The sequence below is a fragment of the Embiotoca jacksoni genome, unplaced genomic scaffold (genome assembly GCF_022577435.1).
Source record: "Embiotoca jacksoni isolate LCO1_2020_lvr unplaced genomic scaffold, fEmbJac1.0.p SCAF_21, whole genome shotgun sequence".
Classification (NCBI taxonomy): domain Eukaryota; kingdom Metazoa; phylum Chordata; class Actinopteri; family Embiotocidae; genus Embiotoca; species Embiotoca jacksoni.
Genome location: NW_027185352.1, coordinates 102,588 through 127,535, shown reverse-complemented (window position 1 = coordinate 127,535; position 24,948 = coordinate 102,588). Strand labels below are relative to the sequence as shown.

General features: G+C 45.0%; 1 protein-coding gene across 1 annotated transcript; it reads left to right on the top strand.

The window, feature by feature from the left end:
* Positions 1-72: 72 nt before the first annotated feature.
* slc41a2b (solute carrier family 41 member 2b) lies at positions 73-24,570 on the top strand. Its single transcript, XM_069156326.1, has 11 exons — positions 73-177; positions 8,552-9,194; positions 10,109-10,216; positions 11,231-11,302; positions 14,086-14,230; positions 14,368-14,514; positions 16,835-16,982; positions 17,090-17,169; positions 18,281-18,412; positions 18,722-18,870; positions 21,782-24,570. Exons 2-11 carry the CDS (start codon positions 8,670-8,672, stop codon positions 21,965-21,967), a joined length of 1,692 nt encoding a protein of 563 aa, XP_069012427.1. The 5' UTR covers positions 73-177; positions 8,552-8,669; the 3' UTR covers positions 21,968-24,570.
* Positions 24,571-24,948: the final 378 nt, after the last annotated feature.

Below are 24,948 nucleotides of genomic sequence, written 5' to 3'. Positions count from 1 at the left end.
TCTTATGAATTAAGGCAGAATGAGAAAAACTTCGGAAAGCACTATTTTCGAACAGAGTTGTTCATCTGTCGTTCACAGACGATCTTGGGAGTCAGTCGTTGCTCTGACGCGGCGATCTTTGTCTGTCTGAAGAAGACCCAGTTCTGGTCCTGGATCCAGTGTTCCGGAAGGAGAAAGGTAACACCGAACTCCGGGGAATTATGACACTGTGTTTTAGATGTACTGGTTCTCCGGTTCTGCGTGACGTCCAGCAGCTCGGCAGCTTCGTGCTTCCTCATGTTTGGGTTCAGCGAGCTAACGGTACCGTGTGAGTTAGCAGCACCGAACACCAAGAACGGACCGGAGGAGATTTATGAGACTCGTTAAACAGGAGCAGCTCCGTGAAATAGAGATACAGACTAATGTGGAGACCTAACATCGGACAGACAGCCGGTGTAAACAAACAAACAAACAAACAAACAAACAGTGTAGCTGTGAGCTGCTTACGGCAGCAGCTGCTTCCGGTTCAGATGTTCCGTTTAACTGCTGATGATCTCCCGGTTTAACGGGACGGTGAGGTGAGGAAAGCACCGACTCTCCCCGTCACGAGACTAGAACACAACCAGAACACAACTATAACTACAACCAGAACACAACCACAACTACAACCAGAACACAACCAGAACACAACCAGAACCAGAACACAACTACAACTACAACCAGAACTGGAACACAACAAGACCACAACCAGAACACAACAAGACCACAACCAGAACACAACTACAAACAGAACCAGAACACAACCAAACACAACCACAACCAGAACACAACTACAAACAGAACCAGAACACAACTACAACCAGAACTAGAACACCTACAACCAGAACCAAACACAACCAGAACCAGAGCACAACCAGAACTAGAACACAACCAGAACACAACTACAAACAGAACCAGAACACAACTACAACCAAACACAACCAAACACAACCACAACCAGAACACAACTACAAACAGAACCAGAACATAACTACAACCAGAACACAACTACAAACAGAACCAGAACACAACTACAACCAGAACCAGAACCAGAACACGAACTACAACCAGAACACAACTACAACCAGAACCAAACACAACCAGAACCAGAACACAACTACAACCAGAACACAACTACAACCAGAACTGGAACACAACCAGACCACAACCAGAACACAACTACAACCAGAACACAACTACAACTACAACCAGAACCAAATACAACCAGAACACAACTACAACCAGAACACAACTACAAACAGAACCAGAACATAACTACAACCAGAACACAACTACAACCAGAACCAGAACACCTACAACCAGAACCAGAACACAACCACAACCAGAACACAACTACAAACAGAACCAGAACACAACCAGAACACAACTACAACCACAACCATACACAACCACAACCAGAACACAACTACAACCACAACCAGAACACAACAACAACTACAACCAGAACCAAACACAACCAGAACCAAACACAACTACAACCAGAACACAACTGCAACCAGAACCGGAACACAACCACAACCAGAACACAACTACAACCAGAACCAACCACAACCAGAACACAAACACAACCAGAACCACAACACAACTACAACCAGAACCAGAACACAACTACAACCACAACCAAACACAAACACAACCAGAACACAAACACAACCAGAACTGGAACACAACCACAACCAGAACACAACTACAACCAGAAGTGGAACACAACCACAACTACAACCGGAACACAACCACAACCAGAACCAGAACACAACAAGACCAGAACTGGAACACAACCACAACCAGAACACAACTACAACCAGAACCGGGACACAACCAGAACCAGAACACAACTACAACCAGAACCAGAACACCTACAACCAGAACCAATCACAACCAGAACCAGAACACAACTACAACCACAACCAAACACAACCACAACCAGAACACAACGAGAACCAGAACTGGAACACAACCAGAACTCAACTTCAACCAGAACCAGAACACAACCAGAACCAGAACCAAACACAACCAGAACACAACTACAACCAAACACAACCACAACCAGAACACAACTACAAACAGAACCAGAACATAACTACAACCAGAACACAACTACAAACAGAACCAGAACACAACTACAACCAGAACCAGAACACAACTACAACCAGAACACAACTACAACCAGAACCAGAACACAACTACAACCAGAACCACAACCAGAACACGAACTACAACCAGAACCAAACAGAACCAGAACACAACTACAACCAGAACACAACTACAACTACAACCAGAACACAACTACAACTACAACCAGAACACAACTACAACCAGAACCGGACCACAACCAGAACACAACTACAACCAGAACACAACCACAACCAGAACCAGAACACAACTACAACCAGAACTGGAACACAACCACAACTACAACCAGAACCGGAACACAACCACAACCAGAACACAACAAGACCACAACCAGAACACAACTACAAACAGAAACATAACATAACTACAACCAGAACCAGAACACAACTACAACTACAACCAGAACACAACTACAACCACAACTACAAACAGAACCAGAACACAACTACAACCAGAACCGGACCACAACCAGAACACAACTACAAACAGAACACAACCAGAACCAGAACACAACTACAACCAGAACCAGAACACAACTACAACTACAACCAGAACTGGAACACAACCACAACCAGAACACAACAAGACCACAACCAGAACACAACTACAAACAGAACCAGAACACAACCAAACACAACCACAACCAGAACACAACTACAAACAGAACCAGAACACAACTACAACCAGAACTAGAACACCTACAACCAGAACCAAACACAACCAGAACCAGAGCACAACCAGAACTAGAACACAACCAGAACACAACTACAAACAGAACCAGAACACAACTACAACCAAACACAACCAAACACAACCACAACCAGAACACAACTACAAACAGAACCAGAACATAACTACAACCAGAACACAACTACAAACAGAACCAGAACACAACTACAACCACAACCAGAACCAGAACATGAACTACAACCAGAACACAACTACAAACAGAACCAGAACATAACTACAACCAGAACACAACTACAAACAGAACCAGAACACAACTACAACCAGAACCAGAACCAGAACATGAACTACAACCAGAACACAACTACAACCAGAACCAAACACAACCAGAACCAGAACACAACTACAACCAGAACCAGAACACAACTACAACTACAACCAGAACACAACTACAACCAGAACTGGAACACAACCAGACCACAACCAGAACACAACTACAAACAGAACCAGAACACAACTACAACCAGAACACAACTACAACCAGAACACAACTACAACCAGAACACAACCAGAACCAGAACACAACTACAACCAGAACACAACTACAAACAGAACCAGAACATAACTACAACCAGAACACAACTACAACCAGAACCAGAACACCTACAACCAGAACACAACCAGAACTGGAACACAACCACAACTACAACCGGAACACAACCACAACCAGAACCAGAACACAACAAGACCAGAACTGGAACACAACCACAACCAGAACACAACTACAACCAGAACCGGGACACAACCAGAACCAGAACACAACTACAACCAGAACCAGAACACCTACAACCAGAACCAATCACAACCAGAACCAGAACACAACTACAACCAGAACCAAACACAACCACAACCAAACACAACCACAACCAGAACACAACGAGAACCAGAACTGGAACACAACCAGAACTCAACTTCAACCAGAACCAGAACACAACCAGAACCAGAACCAAACACAACCAGAACCAGAACACAACTACAACCAAACACAACCAGAACCAGAACACAACTACAAACAGAACCAGAACATAACTACAACCAGAACACAACTACAAACAGAACCAGAACACAACTACAACCAGAACCAGAACACAACTACAACCAGAACCACAACCAGAACACGAACTACAACCAGAACCAAACAGAACCAGAACACAACTACAACCAGAACACAACTACAACTACAACCAGAACACAACTACAACCAGAACTGGAACACAACCAGACCACAACCAGAACACAACTACAATCAGAACCACAACACAACTACAACCAGAACACAACTACAACTACAACCAGAACACAACCACAACCAGAACACAACTACAACCAGAACCGGACCACAACCAGAACACAACTACAACCAGAACCAGAACACAACTACAACCAGAACTGGAACACAACCACAACTACAACCAGAACCGGAACACAACCACAACCAGAACACAACAAGACCACAACCAGAACACAACTACAAACAGAAACATAACATAACTACAACTAGAACCAGAACACAACTACAACTACAACCAGAACCAGAACACAACTACAACTACAACCAGAACACAACTACAACCACAACTACAAACAGAACCAGAACACAACTACAACCAGAACCGGACCACAACCAGAACACAACTACAAACAGAACACAACCAGAACCAGAACACAACTACAACCACAACCAGAACACAACTACAACCAGAACTGGAACACAACCACAACTACAACCAGAACCGGAACACAACCAGAACCAGAACACAACAAGACCACAACCAGAACACAACTACAAACAACCAGAACACAACCACAACCAGAACACAACTACAAACAGAACTGGAACACAACCACAACTACAACCACAACCGGAACACAACCACAACCAGAACACAACTCCAACCAGTACCGGAACACAGCCAGAACCAGAACACAACTACAACCAGAACCAGAACACCTACAACCACAACCAGAACCAAATACAACCAGAACACAACTACAACCAGAACACAACTACAACTACAACCAGAACCAAATACAACCAGAACACAACTACAACCAGAACACAACTACAAACAGAACCAGAACATAACTACAACCAGAACACAACTACAACCAGAACCAGAACACCTACAACCAGAACACAACCAGGACACAACTACAACCAGAACCAGAACACAACTACAACCAGACCCAAATACAACCAGAACACAACTACAACCAGAACACAACTACAAACAGAACCAGAACATAACTACAACCAGAACACAACTACAACCAGAACACAACTACAACCAGAACCAGAACACAACCACAACCAGAACACAACCACAACCAGAACACAACTACAAACAGAACCAGAACACAACCAGAACACAACTACAACCACAACCAAACACAACTACAACCAGAACACAACTACAACCACAACCAGAACACAACAACAACTACAACCAGAACCAAACACAACCAGAACCAAACACAACTACAACCAGAACACAACTGCAACCAGAACCGGAACACAACCACAACCAGAACACAACTACAACCAGAACCAAACACAACCACAACCAGAACACAAACACAACCAGAACCAGAACACAACTACAACCAGAACCAGAACACAACTACAACCACAACCAAACACAACCACAACCAGAACACAAACACAACCAGAACCAGAACACAACTACAACCAGAACTGGAACACAACCACAACCAGAACCAGAACACAACTACAACCAGAACCAGAACACAACTACAACCACAACCAAACACAACCACAACCAGAACACGAACACAACCAGAACCAGAACACAACTACAACCAGAACTGGAACACAACCACAACCAGAACCAGAACACAACTACAACCAGAACCAGAACACAACTACAACCACAACCAAACACAACCACAACCAGAACACAAACACAACCAGAACCAGAACACAAACACAACCAGAACACAACTACAACCAGAACCAGAACACCTACAACCAGAACCAACCACAACCAGAACCAGAACACAACTACAACCAGAACCAACCACAACCAAACACAACCACAACCAGAACACAACTAGAACCAGAACTGGAACACAACCAGAACTCAACTTCAACTTCAACCAGAACCAGAACACAACCAGAACCAGAACCAAACACAACCAGAACACAACCAGAACCAGAACACAACTACAACCACAACCAAACACAACCACAAATACAACCACAACCACAAGCAGAACACAACCAGAACCAGAACACAAGCAGAACAGAACCAGAGCCAACCAGAACCAGAACATAACTACAACCAGAACACAACCAGAACCAGAACAGAACCAGAACACAACTACAACCACAACCAAACACAACCACAACCAAACACAACCACAACACAACTACAACCAGAACCGGAACACAACCAGAACACAACCACAACCAAAATACAACCAGAACCAGGACCAAACACAACCAGAACACAACCAGAATGCAACCACAACCAGAACACAACTACAACCACAACCAAACACAACCAGAACACAAACACAACCAGAACACAAACACAACCAGAACACAACTACAACCAGAACAGAACCAGAACTAAACTACAACCACAACCACAACCAGAACACAAACAAAACCAGAAAACAACCACAACCAAACACAACCAGAACCAGAACACAACTGCAACCAGAACCAAACACAACCAGAACCAAACACAACCAAACACAACCACAACCAGAACACAACTACAACCAGAACCAGAACACAACCACAACCAGAACACAACTACAACCACAACCAGAACACAACTACAACCACAACCAAACACAACCACAACCAGAACACAAACACAACCAGAACCAGAACACAACTACAACCAGAACTGGAACACAACCACAACTACAACCGGAACACAACCACAACCAGAACCAGAACACAACAAGACCAGAACCGGAACACAACCACAACCAGAACACAACTACAACCAGAACCGGGACACAACCAGAACCAGAACACAACTACAACCAGAACCAGAACACCTACAACCAGAACCAACCACAACCAGAACCCGAACACAACTACAACCAGAACCAAACACAACCACAACCAAACACAACCAGAACCAGAACACAACTAAAACCAGAACTGGAACACAACCAGAACTCAACTTCAACCAGAACCAGAACACAACCAGAACCAGAACCAAACACAACCAGAACACAACCAGAACCAGAACACAACTACAACCAAACACAACCACAAACACAACCACAAGCAGAACAGAACCAGAGCCAACCAGAACCAGAACATAACTACAACCAGAACACAACCAGAACCAGAACAGAACCAGAACACAACTACAACCACAACCAAACACAACCACAACACAACTACAACCAGAACCGGAACACAACCAGAACACAACTACAACCAAAATACAACCAGAACCAGGACCAAACACAACCAGAATGCAACCACAACCAGAACACAACTACAACCACAACCAAACACAACCACAACCAGAACACAAACACAACCAGAACACAACTACAACCAGAACACAACCAGAACCAGAACTAAACTACAACCACAACCACAACCAGAACACAAACAAAACCAGAAAACAACCAGAACACAACCACAACCAGAACAGAACCAGAACCAAACACAACCAGAACCAGAACACAACTGCAACCAGAACCAAACACAACCAGAACCAACCACAACCACAACACAACTACAACCAGAACCAGAACACAACCACAACCAGAACACAACTACAACCACAACCAGAACACAACTACAACCACAACCACAACCAGAACCAAACACAAACACAACCAGAACACAACCAAACGCAACAAGAACCAGAACACAACCAGAACCGAACACAACCACAACCAGAACACAACCAGAACCAGAAGACAACCAGAACCAGAAGATAACCAGAACCAGAAGACAACCAGAACCAAACACAACCCGAACCAACCACAACCAGAACACAACTACAACCAGAACCAGAACACAACCAGAACACAACTACAACCACAACCAGAACACAACTACAACCACAACCACAACCAGAACCAAACACAAACACAAACACAACCAGAACAAACAAACACAACCAGAACAAACAAACACAACAAGAACCAGAACACAACCAGAACCAGAACACAACCACAACCAGAAGACAACCAGAAGACAACCAGAACCAGAAGATAACCAGAACCAGAAGACAACCAGAACCAGAAGACAACCAGAACCATACTCAACCTGAATCAGCACACAACAAGAACCAAACACAGTCAGAACCAGGCTCCCACCCATCACCTGTTAGGCAGTTAGAAGTGAGGAGAGGAAGTGACAGGAGAGGGGAGGGGAGAGAGAATGAGGGAAGGGGAGAGAAAGTCCAACCTGAGGGGAAATATTGATGGGAAGTTTCTGTAGTTTTATCCGGCTGATGTTATGATGGTAACCATGGTAACGATTAATCAGGTAGTGACCAGGTGATGATGTCATCACTGAGACAGGCATGCTGTCCTGTCATATGATGTCATAGAGCTGTTCCCTCAGAGTGTCTCTGACTGAGGAGACGTCTGTTTCCTGTTTCCTCCACCTGTGTGTCCTCCTCAGGTGATGAAGCCCGTCTGGAACACGGACGCGCCGCTGTAGAGCGCTGTGACTGGATTCCTGTGGCTCCGCCTCCAGACCGGATGACAGGAGATGAGCCTGAGCAGCCTGAGACACCATCATGAGCATCCAGAGTCTGGGTGGAGCTTTGGGGGAGTCCCTTGGCTCTAGCCTGTCGGTCCGGATGAGTGGAGCCGGGTGGAGCGCTCTCTCCCTGAAGCCCGTCTCCTCGGGCCGGGTCGCCTCCGTGTTCCAGACCCTGGTTCCGACCGGTCACACCAAGCTGCAGGAGGAGCGGCTGGCCATGTCGGACCTGGGAGTGAAGCCGGAGCCCGGCTACAGACAGGAGACGGGTCACATGGAGGGCAGACGGGTCGTGGACCGGGCCTCTCGGTCCTCCGTCAATTTATCGGACTGTGGAGACGGAGGCTACTCGGAGACAGAACCCATGCTGGCTGAGAGGAGGCTCTCCGGGGAGGAGGTGGAGGAGGAGGAGGAGGAGGAGGAGGAGGAGGAAGGGCTGAGAACGGACCTGCAGAACATGCCCAAGGAGTCCCCGCTCGCTATGGCTCTGCAGATTCTGGTGCCTTTCCTGCTCGCTGGGTTCGGAACCGTGTCGGCTGGGATGGTGCTGGACATCGTTCAGGTAAGATGAGCTACGACACACCTGTTATTCAGAAGGGGCGGGGCTAAAGAGCAGCTCACTTTATTACATCCTGACTCTGCAGGAAGCAGGTCACTGAGGTCACATGACCAAATCTCGGTCTGCAGGAATAGAGGGAGAGACGGAACATCTTTCCTGCTGCGGGACATCCGTCCTGCTGCGGGACATGTTTCCTGCTGCGGGACATCCATCCTGCTGCGTGGACATCCGTCCTGCTGTGGGACATCTGTCCCTGCGTGGACATCTTTCCTGCTGAGTGGACATCCGTCCCTGCGTGGACATCTTTCCTGCTGTGGGGCATCGTCCTGCTGAGTGGACATCCGTCCCTGCGTGGACATCCGTCCTGCTGAGTGGACATCTGTCCTGCTGTGGGACATCTGTCCCTGCGTGGACATCTTTCCTGCTGTGGGACATCTGTCCCTGCGTGGACATCTTTCCTACTGTGGGACATCCGTCCTGCTGCGTGGACATCTGTCCCTGCGTGGACATCCACCCTGCTGCGTGGACACACTGCATGGACCCGTCTCCAGGCAACCACCAGAACAGCACTGACTGTTTGTCGGGTTTGAGCTTTACTTACTCTGAAACTACCCATAATGCAACAGTCTGGACCAGTGAGGAGGACGGTTGTCTCCCGTTGGTCCCCTATGGATGACCCATTCTCACGTGGTCCACACGAATCAGACAGGAACCATCGGTATTGACTGACAGAACCATGTGTACCTGCACGGGCTCAGTGGACCTTTTTGACTTACTGCACAGGTTCTATGGCATTATGAGAACAAAGAGTATAATGGTTTCCATGGCAGCAACATCTTTGAATGGGGAATGAGGTGGAGGGAGAGCGGAGGAAGTGGGAGGTCAAAGGTCAGACATGTTTTAACATGTGTCCACAGCACTGGGAGGCCTTCCAGTACATCACGGAGATCTTCATCCTGGTTCCTGCTCTGCTCGGACTCAAAGGGAACCTAGAGATGACCTTGGCCTCCAGACTGTCCACCGCGGTGAGACACAGGGACACGGGGACACACAGGGACACGCACAGGGAAACACAAGGACACACACAGGGACACAGGGACACAGGGACACGCACAGGGACATACACAGCGACTGTTCAGGTCTGAGATATTTGGGGGTTCAGGTCTGAGATCTTTGGGGTCCTGGATGGGTGTTTATGGCCAGTGGGATCTCTGAGGTGGAGGAGTCCTCAGTTTGTCCTCCTGTAGTCCTCCTCAGTTTGTCCTCCTGTAGTCCTCCTCAGTTTGTCCTCCTGTAGTCCTCCTCAGTTTGTCCTCCTCTAGTCCTCCTCAGTTTGTCCTCCTCAGTTTGTCCTCCTGTAGTCCTCCTCAGTTTGTCCTCCTGTAGTCCTCAGTTTGTCCGATGAAGGAGTTTTTATTCCATCTGTCAAAGACCAAACTAAAGTCAAACATCTTCAGAACAAGCAGGAAGTGAAGCTGGCTGCTGCACAGGTGTCACCCAGCATCACCTGGTTTCACACTGCAGCCAATCACCAGCTCCAAAGGTCTGACATGAGACATTGGACATGATCAGCTGATTTACAACTGTTTTACAGAAGCATCAAAGCGCCTGTAGAGCACGAACACTGTTTGGTCTGAAGGAGTGTTTCAATCTTGATGATGTCATCAGAGACTCCACACTCACAATACAAAGATAGAGAATGGTTTAATGAGGGATGCTGTGCAGTTGCATGATGGGAAATGTAGGATCCAGTGTTGGACCTTCGGGTCAGTCAGGATGTTTCCCTTCCTGTTTTAATCAGAGAAACTTGGATCAATTCCTGCCGTGAAAACAGAACCGGTGTGGTACCTGTTTTAGCTCTATGACTTCCTATTGTGAGGAATTTACTTTGTGATGACTTGTTGCGAATAATATTGAACTGATCTCTGGGTCCTCTAAGATTGAGCCCCCGTATATAAAAGGGGCCATAAAGAGGTTCTGAGTCAGTTCTAGTGTTCTGGAAATGATTCTGTTCCTTCTCCTTCTGCCTCTGGACTCAGGTAAATGTGGGCAAGATGGACTCTCCCATAGAGAAGTGGAATCTCATCATCGGGAACCTGGCACTGAAGCAGGTAATCACACACAGATGTTCATTGGATCATCCATGTGGAGTAAAGAATCACGAGTAATACAATGAATGTTTAGAGTCCAGCTGTTGGGTTTGATCTGTTTCTGCACACATACTGTCTGTCTCAAGAAGTCTTCCCCTTTATAATAAAAGCACTCGTTTTACTCGTGTGTTTTCCAGATGTGGTCATTAGATAGATAGATAGATAGACAGACAGACAGACAGACAGACAGATAATAGATATAGATGATAGATAATTCAATTCAATTCAACTTTATTTATATAGCGCCAAATCACAACATAGGTTATTTCATGGCACTTAACACATTAACGTCCTTACAGCAAGACTTTACAATATTATACAGAGAAACACAACAATTCAACAATTTCCACATAAGCTAGGAGGGAAAAACTCCTCTTTAAGGGAGAAAAACCTCCAACAGAGGGAAGAAAAACTCCCTTTAACAGGAAGAAACCTCCAACAGAACCAGGATCAGAGGTGGAGAACATCTGTTAACAGAACCAGGATCAGAGGTGGGCGGAGCATCTGTTAACAGAACCAGACTCAGAGGTGGGCGGAGCATCTGCCTCGACCGGTTGGGGTGAGAGGAGAGCAGAGAGAGAAAAAGACAGCATAGAGATAGAAGAGAAGAACTGTTGGTGGAGACGACAAGTGCAGAGCAGAGACATGCAGCTCCATGACGGGACGTCTGGAAAAGAAAGAACAGAAAGTACACGAGTGAAGGAACTGAATGGAGACAACAGATAATAAGAAGAAACTATGGGAGAGAAGAAGATGGTGAGGTATGACTCAGTTAAAGAGTAGGAGGAAAGAAAAGAAGATCAGCATGTAACGAGGTCCTCCAGCAGCCTCGGCCTATAACAGCATAACTAAGGGTTGGTTCAGGTCTACCTGAGCCAGCTCTAACTATAGGCTTTATCAAGAAGGAACGTTTTGAGTCTAATCTTAAAGCTAGAGAGGGTTTCTGCCCCTCCAACACAAACTGGGAGCTGGTTCCACAGGGGAGGAGCCTGAAAACTGAAGCTCCGCCTCCCATTCTACTTCTGGAAACTCTAGGAACCACAAGTAGACCAGCGTACTGAGAGAGAAGTGCTCTGCTAGGATTATATGGTTCTATAAGATCTCTAAGATATGATGGAGCCTGATCATGTAGAGCTTTGTAAGTCATCAAAAGAATTTTAAATTCTATTCTTGATTTAACAGGAAGCCAGTGAAGAGAAGCTAAAACTGGAGAAATATGATCTCTCTTGTTAAATCCCGTCAGTACTCTTGCTGCAGCATTTTGGATCAGCTGCAGGTTTTTAATGAGTAATTTGGACATCCTAACAACAAGGAATTACAATAATCTAGTCTAGAAGTAACAAACACATGAATGAGTTTTTCTGCGTCACGCTGAGGAAGAATTTTCCTGATTTGATCAATATTACGGAGATGGAAGAAGGCAGTTCTGGAGATTTGCTTTATATGGTGTCTAAAGGACAAATCCTCATCAAATATGACTCCAAGGTTCCTCACAGTTTTGCTGGAGGCCAAGACAACGTCATCTAGAGTAACTAAGTGATTACAGAAAGAGTTTCTGAGGTGTTTAGGACCAAGTACAAGAACTTCTGTTTTGTCTGAATTTAGAAGCAGGAAGTTTTTGGTCATCCAGGCCTTTATGTCTTTTAGACAGGCTTCAAGTTTTACTAACTGATTAGTTTCATCTGGTTTTATAGAAAGATATAGCTGAGTGTCATCTGTATAACAATGGAAGTTGATGCAGTGCTTCCTGATGACATCTCCTAATGGAAGCATGTACAAAGTAAAAAGTATTGGACCTAACACTGAGCCTTGTGGAACTCCATAACTAACTCTTGTTTGTCTGGAAGACTCATTGTTGACATGGACAAACTGGAATCTATCTGATAAGTAGGATTTGAACCAGTGTAATGCAGTTCCTTTAATCCTCGAAACATCTTCTAATCTCTGTAATAAGATCGTATGATCAATCGTATCAAAAGCAGCACTGAGGTCCAGAAGAACAAGTACAGAGACGAGTCCATTATCTGAGGCTAATAAAAGATCATTAGTAACTTTCACCAGAGCTGTTTCTGTGCTATGATGAACTCTAAAGACTGAAAATCTTCAAACAGATCATTCCTTTGTAAATGGTCCCAAAGTTGATTTGAAACAACTTTTTCAGGGATTTTAGAAATAAACATCAGGTTGGAAATTGATCTGCAGTTTCCTAAAACAGCTGATCAAGAGTCGGCTTTTTAAGTAAAGGTTTAATTACAGCCACTTTAAAAGCCTGCGGTACATAGCCGGTTACAATAGATAGGTTGATCTGATCTAATATGGAAATATTAATTAAAGGGAAGACTTCCTTAAAGGGTTAGGGTTAGGGTTAAAAAGTTTAGTTGGGATGAGATCTAACAGACAGCTAGAGGATCCAGATGAAGAAATAATTCTAGTTAACTCAGAGAGCTCAACAGGAGAGAAATGTTCCAAGTTTACATCTGGTCCTACAGTTGCTTTCAGGGCTGCTGTACTTAACATCACATCAGTGATGGTATCAGGAAGGGTCGGCCCAATTCTCTCCCTGATAGTAAGAATTTTATTAGTAAAGAAGTTAATGAAGTCATTACTGCTGAGAGCTGAAGGAATAGAGGGCTCAACAGAACTGGAACTCTTTGTCAGCCTGCTGCAGTGCTGAAAAGAAACCTGGGGTTGGGAAACCACAATCAGTGAGAGAACCGGTGGTAGAACCTCTACTGTCTGCCCAGGTCCAGGCCACCGTGGTGGGGTTCCTGGCTGCTGTAGCAGCCGTCGTTCTTGGATGGATCCCAGAAGGAAAGTTTCAGATGAGCCACGCTGTTCTACTGTGTTCCAGCAGTGTGGCCACCGCCTTCATAGCATCTCTGCTGCAGGGTAAACACACACTGTTATACACACACAGATACACACACTGACCCACACATGCGTATACATATACACACAGATACACATTGATGTGATGTGATGACCTTCAGTGATGTTCTCCTCTTCCTCGTCTTCGTCCTCCTCAGGTATCATCATGGTGGGGGTGATCGTGGGTTCGAAGAAGACGGGCATCAACCCGGACAACGTAGCCACACCCATAGCAGCCAGTTTCGGTGACCTCATCACCTTGGCGATCCTGGCCTGGATCAGTCAGGGTCTCTACAAGTGCCTGGGTAGGTGGCAACCGTTACAGAGACACCTTGCTGCATCAGGGCAGTGGCCACACCCACTTCTGGGTAGCCACACCTGCACAGAGAGAACATGATATTAACCTGTATGTTCTGCTGGTTCTATCAGTGACACCTCCTCCTTCTTTCTCGGTTCCTGTCAGTGTGGAGTCACTGTGGTTCTTCACAGTTTGTCAACTCTTTAGAATGTTCTACAGTTTTAATAAATCTGATCTGAAACATCATCAGATTTTTAAACTGTTGTCCTCAAAGTAGATCAACAGAACCCAGTTAAACAAGTGTGATGAAGATATTAAACCGTCATTTATTGATTGATGAAAATGATTAATATTACATATGTATGAGTGTTAAAAGTCTTTGATGTTGAAGACAAGAGTTTGTCTTCATAACTTATATAACAGCCCCAGTCTGAGGAAAAACATTAATCTTCCAGCAGTCTCATCTTTTCCCTCTGTGACTTCACATTTCCTACATTACGTTATCTTCCTGTTAGCTTGATAAGGCAGGGCTCTCCTACCTCAGTCAGTCAGCAGAGGGCTCTCCTACCTCAGTGTGTTGCCGTGGTTTCCTCCAGCTGCAGAACAGACCGTCTCTTTTCCTCCACCAACATCCCACATGTTTAATACATGTCACACCCGTACAGACCGGGCTGCTCCACCTGGTATTTATGCAATGCCCACTGGAAGTTGTTTCCTTTGGAAATCTTCTGGTACAGACTCAGTCTGTCAGGTGGAACTGGAGGATCCACTGTTATGAAAGGACCAGTTTAGTGCTGGGAGCAGGATTTATGAGAAAACTCCTCTGATTTAGATTCCAGTGCATCGAGTCCGTCTGACTGTCGCTCTGAGGACAGGCCTCTGTTGTTCTGGACAGCAGCCTGAAACTAATGGTCAGTTTACTGTCAGCCAAAAACACTTCACACCACATCATCATCTCTGCACATGAACCTTCCTGCTCCGAGTGTCTCTGGTTTTAGAGCATCCAGAGGAGACGTTGTCGGTCCTCCAGGAAGCAGGTGGAGTTTATTTATAGAGAGTTTTAACAAACAGTATAGTTACTTCAGTGAGAAGGAACAACACCAGATAACAGCAGGGTAATGAGAGCTCTAACACCACAAACCATCTAAGGCCCGTCCACAGCGAGACACAACTGGTACGAGGTTAAACTACATCACTGCTGCAGAAAGAGAGATCTCAATGTGCACGCTGCACAAAGCTGTAAACACAGAGCAGCTCCAGTTACACTCACATATTCACAATCTAACAGTTACTCAGAGCAGCAGGGACTCTATAAATGTACAATGGGAGGATTTTACATTCTTTTTCACTAAATAAAATCCTCTCTCCAACACAGAGGTCAGGTGGATATTTTATAGATGCTGCAGATTGATGCTGTTTTATATGTGTCATTGTTTTGGAGACATAATGTTTGATCAGAGGAGCAGAGCTGTAGTAAATTCACTGTAATGTTCAACTAAAGGTTTCACCGTCGCTGATGAGAGTGACCCAGAATCTGAGGCTGAACTCATCTCAGATGTTCCTTAGCCGAGCCTTCAGTTGCTGCTGATAGCTGCTCACACACCAGCTGTAAAGATGCTGTCGTGTTTGTGTCTCTGTGGAGGAAAGTTCACGTATCATCACACTCCTCGAGCTTCCATCACAGGTCTGTCCACTATCACAGGTCTGTCCACCATCACAGGTCTGTCCACCATCATAGGTCTGTCCACCATCATAGGTCTGTCCACCATCACGGGTCTGTCCACCATCACAGGTCTGTCCACCATCATAGGTCTGTCCACCATCATAGGTCTGTCCACCATCACGGGTCTGTCCACCATCACAGGTCTGTCCACCATCACGGGTCTGTACACCATCACGGGTCTGTCCACCATCACAGGTCTGTTCACTTGTTCACTGTCAGTCATCCTTCATTATTCAGTGTAACAGGAAGAAGAACTCCACTGATGACCTGCTCACTGACTGCATGTACATCTGTCCCTGTTTTGCGGTGGGCTGCCATGAGACAAGCCCCGCCCCCACAGGTTGACCCGGGTTATGTGCCTCCGTTCCCTTCTGTAGTTTATCTGCGAGGCCATCAGAATGATCAATGTGCTTCCTCATGACAGTAGTTAGAGCTGGAACATCTTCCCTTCATGTGCTGTGTTCATGTCAGATTTTGATGCAGTGAAAGCAAACATTGATGTGTATAAAAAGTCTCCTTTGTAAGTTGAAACGTTAAAATGTACTGAGCTCCATCCATCCAGGAGGTGGAGCAGGAAGTTTGAATACATCCTCCTCTTCCTCAGACTCCTACCCGTACGTGTCATCGCTGGTGTGTGCGTTCTTCATGTGTCTGACTCCTCTGTGGATCGTCATCTCCTCCAAGCACCCGGCCAGCCGCACGCTGCTCTACTCCGGCTGGGAGCCCGTCATCACTGCCATGGTCATCAGCAGGTGTGTGTGTGTGTGTGTGTGTGTGTGTGTGTGTGTGTGTGTGTGTGTGTGTGTGTTTGTGTGTGTGTTTAGTCTCAGGGTAAACAACATCTCTCCTGTGTCTGCAGCATTGGAGGACTGATCCTGGATAAAACTGTGTCCGACCCCAACCTGGCTGGTATTGTGGTGTACACGCCCGTCATCAACGGTGAGTCTGACTACGCCTCCTCCTGTATTCTGGATGATTGACAGGCTCACTGTGGGATTTTCTTTCAGAGAATGAGCAGACTTTCTGAATAAGGATTAGAACGAAAGTTTGGGAGGAGTTCTGCTGCCGCACCTACCTCTGTTACTGTCCTCCTTCTGTTACTGTCCTCCTCCTCCTGTTACTGTCCTCTTCCTCATCCTTCTGTTACTGCCCTCCTCCTCCTCCTTCTTTTACTGTCCTCCTCCTCTTTCTTCTGTTAGTGTCCTCCTCCTCCTCCTGTTACGGTCCTCCTCCTTCTTCTTCTGTTACTGTTCTCCTCTTGTTACTGTCCTCTTCCTCATCCTTCTGTTACTGTCCTCCTCCTCCTCCTCCTCCTTCTTCTTCTTTTACTGTCCTCCTCCTCTTTCTTCTGTTACTGTCCTCCTCCTCCTGTTACGGTCCTCCTCCTTCTTCTTCTGTTACTGTCTTCCTCCTCCTGTTACAGTCCTCCTCCTTCTTCTTCTGTTACTGTCCTCCTTCTTCTGTTACTGTCCTCGTCCTCCTTCTTCTGTTACTGTCCTCCTCCTCCTCCTCCTTCTTTTACTGTCCTCCTCCTCTTTCTTCTGTTACTGTCCTCCTCCTCCTGTTACGGTCCTCCTCCTTCTTCTTCTGTTACTGTCCTCCTTCTTCTGTTACTGTCCTCCTTCTTCTGTAACTGTCCTCCTTCTTCTGTTACTGGCCTCCTCCTCTTTCTTCTGTTACTGTCCTCTTCCTCATCCTTCTGTTACTGTCCTCCTGTTACTGTCCTCTTCCTCCTCCTTCTGTTACTGTCCTCCTTCTTCTGTTACTGGCCTCCTCCTCCTTCTTCTGTTACTGTCCTCCTCCTCTTTCTTCTGCTAGTGTCCTCCTCCTCCTCCTGTTACTGTCCTCCTCCTTCTTCTGTTTCTGTCCTCCTCCTGTTACTGTCCTCTTCCTCACCCTTCTGTTACTGTCCTCCTTCTTCTGTTACTGTCCTCTTCTTCCTCCTCCTGTTACTGTCCTCTTCCTCCACCTTCTGTTTCTGTCCTTCTCCTCCTCCTCCTCCTCCTTCTTCTCCTCTTCCAGTCCTGAAATCACCTGTCTGTCTGTGCAGGTATTGGTGGGAACCTGGTGGCCATTCAGTCCAGCAGGTTCTCCACCCACCTGCACTTCCACTGTGCTCCTGGGGAGGTTCCTGAGGAGGCACGAGGCTGCTACTTCCCCTGCAGGACCTTCTGGGGTTCAGGTGAGTTCAACACATCAGGTCATGTGAGCAGGAAGCTCTCAGCCCCACAGAGAACTGATCCTTAGAGGTCTCTGATCTCCTGCTGCCCGTTAGAAACCAGCAGGTCTCTGAGAACCAGGGACAGATGGGGGACAGACAGGGGACCGGGGACAGACGGGGTACCTGAGGACAGACGGGGGACCGGGGACAGACGGGGGACCTGGGGACAGACAGGGGACCGGGGACAGACAGGGGACTTGGGGACAGTTTGAGGACAGACGGTTTGTCACCAATCTGTTCAACCTCCCTTCCTCCATATTGTTTTCTCAGGTGCCAATCACCGCTCTGCTCAGGTGCTCCTCCTCCTCGTGATACCTGGTCACCTGATCTTCCTCTACACTATCCACTTGATGAAGAGCGGCCACACCACCCTCACACCCATCTTCACCTCCGTCTACCTGGCTGCTGCCCTGCTGCAGGTGAGCACACCATGCTTTACATCCCAGTGGGTGATCATCCTGACTTTAGCATCTTTCAGCTTCTTGTTTTGGTTCTCACACACACACACACACACACACGCACGCACGCACGCACGCACGCACGCACACACACACTGACTGATGGATGTTGACATGTTCTCTGACTGATGGATGTTGAGGAGGAGGAGTAGGAGGAGGTGGTGTTTTGACCCTGTGGTCCTCCAGCGTGGTGGTTTGTGTCAGATTTGTTTTCAGGTCTGGACATTAAAGAACTGAATGGGACCTTTTTGGTGTGTTTTGATGTCTGTGTTTTTGTGTATGTCAGATTATTGCTGTGCTTGAAGGCTTTTTAAGACTCCTTAGACCTTTACTGCAAACATGGATAAACCTTAGGATGTAATCATTTCCAATGAGGAGTTGCACTCTCTCCAGATGAATTAGGTGTGGAGCCAAAGAACATCACGACAGAGATGGACTCAGGACGTCACGGTGAAACAGTTTGGATCCAAACTCTTTTACTTTGTGATGTTCACGACCCCTCAGTCTGCTGAACTGATTCAACAGGTGAACTCTGCTTCACCGCACTGAGGTTATTGTGGAATCACTGTTTATTGAAACAGGTGAAACAACACTTGATATTTAACTCCTCCTGGCTCATTTTACTGCTGTAACATGGACACATGAAGACCCCATAAAGAACACATAAAGACTACGTAAAGACCTTACAAACACCACGTAAACATCACGTAAACACCACGTAAACACATAAAGACCTTACAAACACCACGTAAACACCACTAAACAACTCATGAAGACCTTGTAAACACCACGTAAAGACCTCAAAAAGACCACTTAAAGACATCATAAACATGACATAAACACCACATAAAGATCCTGTAAACACCATGTAAAGACCACGTAAAGACCACGTACACATCACGTAAACACCACATAAAGACCTTATAAAGGCCACTTAAACACCACGTAAAGACCATGTAAACACCACGTAAATACCACATAAACACCTTGTAAACACCACGTAAAGACCTTATAAAGGCCACTTAAACACCACGTAAAGACCTCATAAACACCACGTAAAGACCTCAAACACCACCTAAACACCAATAAACAATTCATAAAGACCTCGTAAACACCATGTAAAGATTTCATAAACACAGCGTAAAGACCTCTTAAACACCATGTAAAGACATCATAAACACCACGTAAACACCACGTAAACACCACTAAACAACTCATGAAGACCTTGTAAACACCATGTAAAGACTTCAAAAATACCACATAAAGACATCATAAACATGACATAAACACCACATAAAGATCTTGTAAACACCACGTAAAGATCACGTACACGTCACGTAAACACCTCGTAAACACCACATAAAGACCTCATAAACACCACGTAATCACCACGTAAACACTTCGGAAAGACCTCAAACACCACCTAAACACCAATAAACAATTCATAAACACCACGTAAACACCTTATAAACACTACGTAAACACCACTAAACAACTCATGAAGACCCTGTAAACACCTCGTAAACACCATGTAAACACCATGTAAAGAACTCATAAACACCACGTAATCACCACGTAAACACTTCGTAAAGACCTCAAACACCACGTAATCACCACGCAAACACCACGTAAAGACCTCAAACACCAATAAACAATTCATAAAGACCTTGTAAACAACTTGGAAAGACCTCGTAAACACCACGTAAACACCTCGTAAACCCCACATAAACACCTCGTAAGGACCTTGTAAACACTTCGTAAACACCATGTAAACACCACGTAAATCTTTAAACACCACGTAAACACAGCGTAAAGACCTCGTAAACACCACGTAAAGACCTCGTAAACACCACGTAAACTTTTAAACACCTCGGAAACACCACGGAAACACCACGGAAACTTTTAAACACCACGTAAACATCCTCGGAAACACCTCGGAAACACCACGGAAACTTTTAAACACCACGTAAACATCCTCGTAAACACCATGTAAACATCTGATAAAGACCTCGTAAACACCACGTGAACACCTCGGAAACACCACGTAAACACCACGTAAACACCTCGGAAACACCACGTAAACTTTTAAACACCATGTAAACATCCTCGTAAACACCACGTAAACACCACGTAAACACCACGTAAACACCATGTAAACACCTCGGAAACACCACGTAAACACCTCGTAAACACCACGTAAACACCACGTAAACTTTTAAACACCACGTAAACACCACGTAAACTTTTAAACACCACGTAAACACCTTGTAAACACCACGTAAACACCACGTAAACTTTTAAACACCACGTAAACACCTTGTAAACACCACGTAAACACCACGTAAACTTTTAAACACCACGTAAACATCCTCGTAAACACCACGTAAACATCTGATAAAGACCTCGTAAAGACCTCGTAAACACCATGTGAACACCTCGTAAACACCATGTAAACACCACATAAACACCTCATAAAGACCTCGTAAACACCATGTGAACACCTCGTAAACACCATGTAAACACCACATAAACACCTCATAAAGACTTTGTAAACACCGCGTAAACACCTCATAAAGACCTCGTAAACACCACGTAAAGACCTCATAAAAACCTCGTAAGGACTGGCTTACGTCCTCCAGCTGGATCCTTTGTCACGTGTCTCTTGTTTGTAGTCAGAAGTGAGCCTGTGTGAAATATGTGTGAACTCCAGGATGTGACTGACCTAAGCTCAGCTAACGGCTGCTAGCTGGAGCTTCATATTTTTTTCCCTGACAGGTATTCAGAGTGGTGTCAGTCTCTCAGAGAGATGCTGCACTGTGTCTCTGACTGATGACCTCTGACCTCAATCTAACGCTGCCTCCTCCTTCTCCAGGTGCTGTTGTTGTTGTGTATAGCAGACTGGATGGTGCACTCCATGTGGCGGAGCGGAAAAGACCCCGACAGCTTCTCCATCCCCTACCTGACAGCTCTGGGGGACCTGCTGGGCACCGCCCTGCTGGCGCTCAGCTTCCACTTCCTGTGGCTCATCGGAGACCAGGACAGTGACGTGGGCGACTGAAGGCCTTCTGCCTCCTCCCGCCCTGCAGCCTGGTGGGAACGTTGGCGAGTGTCAGCCAGCACATTCCCCAGCTTCACAGACCGGACACACTTCCACCGCAGGATGTTTGGGAAATATTTTCTTCTTTTCTACACACTAAACACATTTTACTCCTTCAGTCCCGACTGTTCTAGTAGCATTTCTGATCTGCATCCTTTTCACCAAAGCTCTTAGATATTGTTCTGCAAGTGGAGCAGGAAGCGAGGGAGGTGGAGGGAGACGAAGTGAAGCTGCTGTGTTTTGGTTTCAGATGAATCTTCCATCTTCAGAGTTAAAAGGAAACAACATGAATCTGTTTTGATGCTACGAAAAGTCTCGTTGTTGTATTTTAATTGTTTTATATCCTGAGATCATCGACTATTTAATGAACCAACATCTTTAATATTTCTTTTAGATAATATCTTTAATATTTCTTTTGGATAACATCTTTAATATTTCCTTTAGATAATATCTTTAATATTTCTTTTAGATAACATCTTTAATATTTCCTTTAAATAATATCTTTAATATTTCTTTTAGATAACATCGGTATTATTTTTCTTCACCAGCAGGTCTCTAACGATCTTTATTCTGAACTCTAAGGATGTTTAATAGGATCTAAATAAATATATTATTCTCATGGCCCGTCGGCCAACAAATTGTTCAGAACTGACCATTGGCTAAGCCCCTCCCCTGAAGAGATATTGTCCAATTATAGCAGCTGTGACTTGGCACAATTGGTGTAGGAAATGTTTTCTGACCATGAAGCAGAAAAAGGGTTTAAATAGTCTAATGTACGATGTTAATACATATGGCTAACTAGCACACCGCCTGCAGTATTAGCTTCCAGGGCTAACGGTGAGCATTTCATCAGAGTGAGGTTTCAGGTAATGTTTGAGCAGCGGAGTTTAGAGGCGTGTCTTACTATTTACGTAGGAGCCAACAACAGCATTTCATTGGTCAAACACACATTAGTCCTCATTATAAAATCCTTTCCTCTGTTAAAGTATTGAAGCTGAGAGAAGGACTTTACTTTCTCTGAGTCTTATAACTTCTCTAACATCGTAACAGTTATTACTTCAAGTGCATATTTATGACCCGTTTAAAACATTCAGCTCTCTCATTAGGCTAACGCTAACGTAATTAGCTCGCCGCTCAGCAACAGACGTCATCGCTGTCAGCAAAATCAACAACTAGTGATCACAAATCAGAAGCTACTTCTTAGAAGGTACTTCTTTCAAAGAAATCATTAAATATTACAAATATATAATAAAAGTACAACCCCGTTTTCAAAAATGTAGTGACGCTGTTTAAAATTTAAATAAACATAATTTGATGATTTATAAATCATGTAAACTCATATTTAATTGAAAATAGACCAAAGACAACATATCAACACAGCAACACGTCTCTATAAAGTTGTTCCAGGATCATGTTCACCACTGAGCTGCATCAACTCTTCTTTTAACAACACTCTGGAAACCTTTGGGAACTGAGGAGACCCGTTTCTGGAGTTTTGAAAGTGAAATGTGGTCCCATTCTGGCCTGATGGAGGATTTCAGCTGCTCAACAGTTCAGGGTCTCCTTTGTTGTATTGTTCATGTCCTGATGCTCCAGATGTTTTCAATGATTGACAGGTCTGGACTGCAGGAGGCCAGTTTATCAGCAGACTCTTCTACTAGAGAACCATGCTGTTGGAATACGTGCAGAATGTGGTTGGACGTTGTTCTGCTGAAATAAACAAGACCTTCCCTGAAAGAGACGTTGTCTGGATGGCAGCATATGTTGCTCCAAAACCTGAATATATCATTCAGCATTTATGCTTCCTTCCAGATGTTCAAGATACCCATGCCATGTGCACTAATGCATCCCTGTGGTAACCTCATTAGTTGTCAGATGTTCCAGCAGGTAGTTTTTAGTGTTACACAACTTTTCCAGTCTTTTGTTGATCCTGTCAGAACTTATTAGAGACGTGTTGCTGCCATCAAATTCAAAATGAGCAGATATTTTACATTAAAAGAAATTAAACTTCTCAGTTTCAACATTTAATATGTTGTCTTTGGTCTATTTTAAATTTAATGAGTTTATGTGATTTAAAAAGTATTGCATTCTGTTTTTATTTACATTTTACACAGCGTTTCTACTTTTTGGGGAACAGGATTGTAGAAAGGTCAACGGGAAGGAAGAAGAGCGAACGATCAGTCGTCAGTTTTATTCTGTCATGTTGGCAGCACTTCCTCTCTGTGTCTGAATGTGTTGCTGTTGATGACGTGACGTCTGCAGCACAAACACACTCAGTGACTCCTTCTTATTGTGAACTCAGCCAGGGGCTCTCTTCAACTCCAATATGTGCCTCTTGAGCCTCATTGCTGTCTCTCTGTCATCTTATTCATGCAGATTTCTTTCTACTGCATTGTAATAGTGCTGATGATTTTTTTTCCCACCTATCCACTTTGTTGATTGCTGGCATGAAAGTGCGAACAGATGATCATAAAAGCTGGCTGCTGATAGATTTTGGATCGGTTTTTTTTGCTTTTGCAGCTCGTATGAGACAAATGTTCAAATAAAAGTCGTTGATTTGAGAAGCGTCTGATTTGTGTGTTGAAGTGTGTGTGTGTGTGGGAGGGGGGGGGTATAATTATTCATGTTCATGGGTTGTGCTCAGAGTCCGATCCGTCCTTCAGATGAAGATCTTCTCATGTTTCAGATTGTTTTATTTTTCATGGATGTATTTCAGCACGTGTTGAACTCCTTGTTGATCAGGATGTTGTTGACGAGTATAACTGCGAAGGTTTGGAGCTGCCGCCTGAGCAGTGAACATTTCCTTCTGTGTCTGATTGTTTCCTGTCTTGTGTATATCCTCAGCGTGATATACATATACAGTGGGGCAAAAAAGTATTTAGTCAGCCACCAATTGTGCAAGTTCTCCCACTTAAAAAGATGAGAGACGCCTGTAATTTTCA

Bases quoted from the DNA above. Each gene is read 5' to 3' on its own strand.
- slc41a2b (XM_069156326.1), top strand. From the start codon at position 8,670: ATGAGCATCCAGAGTCTGGGTGGAGCTTTGGGGGAGTCCCTTGGCTCT. The intron at 10,217-11,230 runs GTGAGACACAGG...CTCTGGACTCAG, and splicing joins CCTCCAGACTGTCCACCGCG to GTAAATGTGGGCAAGATGGA. The intron at 14,515-16,834 runs GTAGGTGGCAAC...CCTCTTCCTCAG, and splicing joins GGGTCTCTACAAGTGCCTGG to ACTCCTACCCGTACGTGTCA.